The sequence below is a fragment of the Stomoxys calcitrans genome, chromosome 2 (genome assembly GCF_963082655.1).
Source record: "Stomoxys calcitrans chromosome 2, idStoCalc2.1, whole genome shotgun sequence".
Lineage (NCBI taxonomy): Eukaryota > Metazoa > Arthropoda > Insecta > Diptera > Muscidae > Stomoxys > Stomoxys calcitrans.
The window spans coordinates 26,965,346-26,973,741 of record NC_081553.1 but is presented as its reverse complement, the minus strand read 5'-3'; the positions used below and the strand labels follow the sequence as shown (position 1 = coordinate 26,973,741).

General features: G+C 38.5%; 1 protein-coding gene across 4 annotated transcripts in view; it reads right to left on the bottom strand.

The window, feature by feature from the left end:
* LOC106094095 (uncharacterized) overlaps positions 1 to 5,911 on the bottom strand; it is a 22,408-nt gene extending 16,497 nt beyond the window's left edge. For all 4 annotated transcript variants that reach the window (XM_059363179.1, XM_013261282.2, XM_013261283.2 and 1 more), the window contains exon 1: positions 5,621 to 5,911. In XM_059363179.1, the coding sequence (XP_059219162.1) occupies positions 5,621 to 5,788 (168 nt within the window). In that variant the 5' untranslated portion in view covers positions 5,789 to 5,911. The remainder of the gene's footprint in view (positions 1 to 5,620) is intronic.
* Between the last annotated feature and the right edge of the window lie 2,485 nt (positions 5,912 to 8,396).

Genomic DNA, 8,396 nt, shown 5'->3' with positions numbered 1-8,396 from the left:
CTTTTGTCAAATTTCGTGGGAATCGGTTTACAAATGGCGATGCTAATGCAGTATAAGTCCAAAACAGACGAACACGTATATGGGAGCTATATCTAAATCTGAACCGATTTTTTCCAATTTCAATAGGCTTCGTCTCTATGCTAAAAAGATGCCCGTGCCAAATTTGAAGACGATCTGATGAAAATTGCCAACAGTACTTTGTACACAAATTGATATAGACAGACAGACGAACGGACGGACAGACAGACAGACGGGCAAACTAAACCGAATCAGGAAATGATTCTGAGTCGATCGGTATACCTAACAATGGGTCAATCTCTCTTCCATTTGAGCGTTACAAACATCTTCACTAATTTTAAAACCCTGTATCACTTCATATATACATATCGATCTGCCGACTTTACTTCTTAAGGCAACACTAAAAAAATTGTTGTCCTGCATTAAAAATCTACAATGAAGTTCAAAATATCGTTGGAAGTTGAGAAATTTACTATGGGACAAGACAACAGTATAGCTAAGTTAACGACGCAAAATAGCCTTATATATAAGAGCGTCTTCAAATGTTTAGTTTCTTTAGGTTAAGATGCTAAGTTTAACAAGTAAAAAGGCGTTAAGTGCGGCCGGGCCGAACTTCGAATTCCCACCACCTCGGGGATATATATAAACCACGTTTCGTCGAAATTCGATCCAAAATGCCAACCTTAAGCCCCATAGCAGCTATATCGAAATATGTTCCGATTTGGACCAAATACTAATAACTACAAGTCATTGTTCAATTGTATATAACGACATTTTGGTCATTTGAGAAGATATATTTGAAAATTAACCGATCTGAACCATATACGACACGGATGTCGATAAGCCTAACATAAGTAACTGTGTCAAATTTCAAATCGGATTATAAATCCGAATTTTATGGGGCCAAGACTTTAAACAGAGATATCGGTCTATATGGCAGCTATATCAAAATCTCCACGGGTTCGGACCAAGTTTCAGAAAAATGTCAAAGAGCTTACCACAACTCACTGTCCCAAATTTCGGTGACATCGGACAAGAAATGCGCCTTCTATGGCCACAAAACCTTAAATCGAGAGATCGGTTTATATGGCAGCTATATCCAAATCTGGACCGATCAAAATCGGATAATAAATGTGGCTTTTATGGGCCTAAGATCCTAAATCGACGGATCGGTCTTTATGGCAGCTATATCCAAATCTGGACCGATCTGTGCCATATTGCAGAACTATGTCGAGGGGCTTTACTCAACTCACTGTCCCAGATTTCAGCAAAATCGCATAATATATATGGCTTTTATAGGCCTAAGACCCTAAATCGAAGGATCCAAATATATGGCAGCTATATCAAAATCTGGGCCAAATTGACGAAAGATATCGAAGGACCTAACACAACTCACTCTCCCTTATTTCAGCAAAATCGAATAATAAAAGTGGGTTTTGAGGGCCTAAGACCCCAAATCGCCGGATCGGTCTATATAGCAGCTATATCCAATTTTGGACCGATCTGGGCCAAATCGAAAAACGATATCGAGTGGCCTAACACAACTCACTGTCACAAATTTTGGCAAAATCGGACAATAAATGTGGCTTTTATGGACCTAGGACCATAAATCGGCGGATCGGTCTATATGGGGGCTATATCATTATATCGTCCGATATAGCCCATCTTCGAACTTAACCTGCTTGTAGACAAAAAAAAAAGAATCTGTGTAAAGTTTCAGCTCAATATTTAAAAAAAAAATATATAATTGGACAGTCATTTGCCTACCTCTCGATTGACTTCTTAACTAGGAAGAATGCAGCACTGACCAAATGAGATTTGACATGTAATAGGTATTACGTTTGGCCGGGACAAACTTAGGATACCCACCACCTCGGGTACATATGTAATCCCCCTTTAGCCATAATCCGGTGAAAATTGAATAACTTATGCACCCGAATTCGGCGCGGACATTGAGTGGTTCATGACATACAAGTCACAGTTGAATTTTGTGTTTGAAATTTCAATAAAATCGTGTAATATGGGTTGCCCAAAAAGTAATTGCGGATTTTTTAAAAGAAAGTAAATGCATTTTTAATAAAACTTAGAATGAACTTTAATCAATACTTTTTTACACTTTTTTTCTAAAGCAAGCTAAAAGTAACAGCTGATAACTGACCGAAGAAAAAATGCAATTACAGAGTCACAAGCTGTGAAAAAATTTGTCAACTATATGAAAAAAAAGGCATTATGTTCGGCCGGGCTTTGGATACCCACCACCTCGGGTATATATGTAAACCCCATTTCGTCACAATCCGATGCAAATTGGATAACTTAAGCACCCAATTCGGCGCGGATTCAATTTTGTGGAACAAATTCAAATTCACTATTCAATTTTGTAGAACAAAGTATTGGTCTTTTTGGCAGATATATCCAATTATAAACCGATCTGAACCACATTAAGGTCGGATATCGTGAGGCTCAGAAAAACTCACTGTTTCAAATTTCAGCGAAATCGGATAATAAATAAAGCTTTTACGGGCTTCAGACCACTTAACGGGCGATCGGTCTATATGGCAGCTATATCTAAATATGAACCCATCTAATTCATATTTAATTCAGATGTCGGTAGGCTTAAAATAATCCACTGTTTTAAATTTCAGCGAAATCGGGTAATAAATAAAGTTTCTATGATTTTCAGACCCTTCAACGGGAGATCGGTCTATATGACAGCTATATTTAAATATGGACCGATCTAATCTATATTTATGTCAGATGTCGGGAGGCTTAAAATAACTTACTGATGCAAACTTTAGCGAAATCAGTTAATAAATAAAGCTTTTATGGGCTTCAGTCCCCTTATCGGGAGATCGGTTTATATGACAGCTATATCTAAATATAGTCCGATCCGTGCTACATTTGGGTCGGATATTGGGAGGCTTAAAAATGCGCACAGTTCCAAATTTCGGAGAAATCGGATGAAAACTAAAGCTTTTATGGGATTTAGACCCTTTATCGGGAGATCGGTCTATATAGCAGCTATGTCCAAATATAGTCTGAACTGGCCCATATTTAGGTCAGATATCAGGAGGCTTGAAATAACCCACTGTTTTAAATTTCAGAAAAATCGGGTAATATGGGCTTCAGACCCTTTATCGGGAGATCGGTCTATATGGCAGCTATATCTAAATATAGTCCGATCTGAACCATATTTGGGTCAGTTGTCGGGAAGCCTTTCAAATTTCAGCAAAATCGGATGAAAAAAAAGTTTTTATGGGCATTAGACGCTTTATCGGAAAATCGGTCTATATAGCAGCTATATCCAAATATGGTTCGATTTGGCCCGTTCAAGAACTTAACCAGAATGCATCAAAAAGTCGTATCTGTGCCAAATTTCAGCTCAATATCTCAATTTTTGAAGGCTCTCGGACGGACAGACGGACAGTCACACGGACATGGTTAAATCGTCTTAGAATTTTACGACGATCCGAAATATATATACTTTGTAGGGTCGGAAATTGATATTTCCATGTGTTGCAAATGGCATGACCAAATGAATATACCCTTTATCCTACGGTGGTGGGTATAAAAAAGGTATTTACAACATTTTTAAACCATCCAGATCACTTTTAAAAGCCCAAAAACTTGCGAATGTTCACATCCGCTAAATCAGACAGATTCTCAAAGAAATGAGAACCTAAAGTGGAACTTCTTCTGACTGCTAGTGCGCGACACATACGCTATAGTATGTTCCTCTTCGATGTCCTCACAGCTTCTGCAAGGTCATTGTAAATTTTGTCACTAATCCAAATCATGCATCAAATTTAAAATTTAATCACAAATGCTTTCGTAAATTGCAAAATACGAAGCCGATCTCGGCCAAAATTCAAAAAATAACAATTTAAAGTCATATATCACCGAAAACAGTGGAGATATTGTATACCTCAAGGGATTTTTGAGCACTATCCAGCAAAAATTTTCGAAATCGGACTTAAAATGAAGTGAAAATGAAAAATGCTGTCGGAACAATTTTTCGAAATGCCAAGGTGAACAATTTTAGGCCCTGCCAAGAAGTTCCTGGATCACCTATGGCTTTGAAATTTTGCACATGATCTCGATAACACCTTCGCCCTCACCATTTCAAGCTTCAAAGAGTTAGCTTTACCTATTATCATATTGCATATTTTTTACTGTTTTTATACCCACCACCGAAGGATGGGGGTATATTCATTTTGTCATTCCGTTTGCAACACATCGAAATATCCATTTCCGACCCTATAAAGTATATATATTCTTGATCAGCGTAAAAATCTAAGACGATCTAGGCATGTCCGTCCGTCTGTCCGTCTGTCTGTTGAAATCACGCTACAGTCTTTAAAAATTGAGATATTGAGCTGAAATTTTGCACAGATTCTTTTTTTGTCCATAAGCAGGTTAAGTTCGAAGATGAGCTATATCGGACTATATCTTCATATAGCCCCCATATAGACCGATCCGCCGATTTAGGGTCTTAGGCCCATAAAAGCCACATTTATTATCCGATTTTGCTGAAATTTGGGACAGTGAGTTTTGTTAGGCCCTTCGACATCCTTCGTCAATTTGGCTCAGATCGGTCCAGATTTGGATATAGCTGCCATATAGACCGACCCTCCGATTTAGGGTCTAAGGGCCATAAAAGCCACATCTTTTATCCGATTCCACTGAAATTCGGGACAGTGAGTTGTGTTAGGCCCTTCGACATCCTTTGTCAATTTGGCCCAGATCGGGTTAGATTTGGATATAGCTGCCATATAGACCGATCCTCCGATTTATGGTGTTAGGCCCATAAAAGCCACATTTATTGCCCGATTTTGCTGTAATTTGGGACCGTGAGTTTTGTTAGGCCCTTCGACATCCTTCGTTAATTTGGCTCAGATCGGTTCAGATTTGGATATAGCTGCCATATAGACCGATCTCTCGATTTAAAGTCTTTGCCCCATAAAAAGCGCATTTATAATCCAATTTCACTGAAATTTTACATAGTAACTTATGTTAGGCTTTTCAACATCCGTGTCGTATATGGTTCAGATCGGTTAATTTTTAGATATAGCTACTGTACTTATTAGTATTTGATCCAAATCGGAACATGTTGTGATATGACTGATATGGGTCATAAGGTATGAAATTTTCACCGAATATTGATGAAAGGTGGTTTACATATACACCCGTGGTGGTGGGTATCCAAAGTTCGGCCCGGCCGAACTTAACGCCTTTTTACTTGTTTTTTTTTTCAATTCTATCCCACTGTGCATCGTATGATAAACCTTTCAACTATCCCCATTCTAAATGTTGTAATCATATTATGCCCATTATGCATATTATGCCCAATATGCACTCTATTTCTCTTGAACTAAGGATAACAAAAACTTCCATTTATTTCACATTCATACCAACAGCAAAATTTAGTAATATACTATGTCCTTTATAGGCAAGTCATTTCCGCTTTCCACTATACACTTTGCCCCTAAAATCTTCAACTCCTTTTAGACTCTCACACACATAAATCATTTTGGAATTGCTGCACTTCTCATATCACATCCTACAATCTTTTCGCGTTTGACGATAATTGAATTTTCATACTCACTTCTTGTTTGTCCTTTTCCTTGCGTGCCATCTCTTCGGTTTTTCTTCGACGCCACATACGCATACTTTCCTCGGCGTTTTTGCGTTCGACCAAACGTCGCTTCTCATCACACCACATCAACGGATGTTGGATGTGGTCGTGGCAAAAGGCTTCATCGCTGGTCGTCATTGTGGCTGTGGGGTGTTATCTGTGGCTGCAACTCTTTACACTTTTCTTGTTTTGGGTGACAAAACAAAAGGTAACATTACATAGGCCAACGACAAGTGTTGGGTCCTCGCATTATCCTTTCCATAAAGTTTTTTTTTGTATTGCGGTTTTCGCAAAACTGATCACTGAATGATTTTTTTTTGCGAAAAAAAAGTCACTAAAGATTGAGCGGAGGAGTAGCCTCCAATTTAGCAAAAATATCCTTGCGAATAAATTTTATTTTATTGGACTTTTGTCAAGGATAATTTAACCGGAAGTTAAGAGTGAGTGAGTGTTACGCTCAAGTAGTTGTTCGAAACTAAAGTCTATGGCCAAAATCTCCTACCAACAAGAAATTGCAAGCGGTAGGCTGAGACAGCAGAGGCAATCGCACTGCTGTTTGTTGATGTTGTTAGGAAGACTGCCTTGGCTGTGCAGTTGTAAATGTGACTGGAGGCTCCTAATGTGGCCGTACCAGGATGTGCCTTGCCAGCCAGGCAGCCAGGCTATACTTTCCAAAGCAAACGAACAGACAGACAGCAGACAGACGGACAAACTGCAAAAAGGTGGCAGGCTGACTGACTGGGTAGCGTTATGATGCGCGCGCTTTGTTATTCCTCAATGTGATTTGTATGCGTGTTGCTAAATATTTCTTATGGCTCGACTGCCTCAATGGTAGGCCGCACGTGATTTCTTGGTAGACTCGCCAGCATACCCTGAAACCCCCAGTTTGAATTGCCAAAGAGCTACCAATAATTCAAGCCATAAATGCTAAACGAACTAAAAAAATATATCAGATCACAATTCAAGTTGGCTCCCCTTTGCCATTTTGAAAACTTCCTTATTGTTGCATGCAACAACGTCCTTGTGCCTGTATAGAGTCAAGCTGGCTTGACTATTTATTCACATTTTGCATACTCTGCCACATTCTGGCACTCAATTTTTTGGCTTTGTTTAGTTTGGACTCTAACATAAATGGGTAAAGACCAATATTTCCCTATATATATACACATTTTATCGAGAGTAAACATATCACAACGTCGTCATCCATGTGCATACTGACCCTATTACACACTTGAAATTCCATGCAAACAAGCAACAACAACAACAACAACATTGCAAAGTTCCATTTAAAGTGATTTTCAAACACCTCTGAAGTGTAGCACATTAATGGAGGGGGTGTACGAAACGATAACATGTGCATACGGGGTTGTGGAAATGTTCTGATGTTAGAGCATAGATTACATAAATCAAAAAATTTTAAGAAAGTTTTCTATAAAAAGAGATTTAAAATAAATTTATAGAAATAATATTTTGACAAAATATTTGAAAAAAAAAATCAATTTTGAAAAAATTTTCTTGAGAAATAAACATTTGACAAAAATTTCTGTAGAAACCGATAAAACTTTGAAGACGTTTTCTTTAGGAATAAATTTTTGAAAATTTGGGAAAAAATAAAGTCTGCATAAAATCAGTATGTGTTTGGTATTCAAATTTGGGGTGTAGGGCTTAGGAGGGCCACCCATTCCCGAAAACCCACCAAATGGATAAATAGACCAATCACTACAATAGGTGGCTCAAACGAGAAGTATTTGTGAGTAGATAACGAATTTGATATCCAAATGGAGGAACAAGTATTTAAGGGGCCGTCTATCGGCAGTGGGAGAAAATCGAAAAAAAACAACTAAAAAGGCGTTAAGTTCGTCCGGGCCGAACTTTGGATACCCACCACCTCGGGTATATATGTAAACCACCTTTCATCAAAATCCGGTGAAAAATGCATACCTTATACCCCATAGCAGCTATATCAAAATGTATTCCGATTTGGACCAAATACTAACAAGTACACGTCATTGTTCAATTATGTACAACAAAATATTGATCTTTTTAGTAGCCATATCTTAAACTGAACGATCTGAACCAAAAGGCTAATGTAAGTCACAAATTTCAGAAAAATCAGCAAAGTTCTCGAAGAGCCTAACACAACTAACTGTCCCAAATTTCGGCAAAATCGGACAATAATTGCGCCTTTTATTGGCGCAAAACCTTAAATCGAGAGATCGGTCCAAATCTGGACCGATTTAATCCAAATTGAAGAAGAATTTCGAAATGCCCAACACAACTCACTGTCCCAAATTTCGGCAAAATCGGACAATAATTGCGCCTTTTATTGGCGCAAAACCTTAAATCGAGAGATCGGTCTATATGGCAGCTAAATTCAAATCTAGACCGATCTGAGCCAAATTGAAGAAGAATGTCGAAGGGCCCAACACAACTCATTGTCCCAAATTTCAGCGACATCGGTCAATAAATGCGCCTTTTATTGGTCCAAAACCTTAAATCTAGAGATCGGTCTATATGGCAGCTGTATCCAAATCTTGACCGATCTAGGCCATATTGGATAGGAATATTGGCTGGTCTACCACAACTTACTGTCCCAAATTTTAGCAAAATCGGATAATAAATGTGGCTTTTATGGGCCTAAGACCCAAAATCGACGGTTCGGTCTATATGACAGCTATATCCAAATCGGGAGCGATCTGGGCCAAATTGAGGGAGGATGTTGAAGGGCCTAACACAACTCACTGTC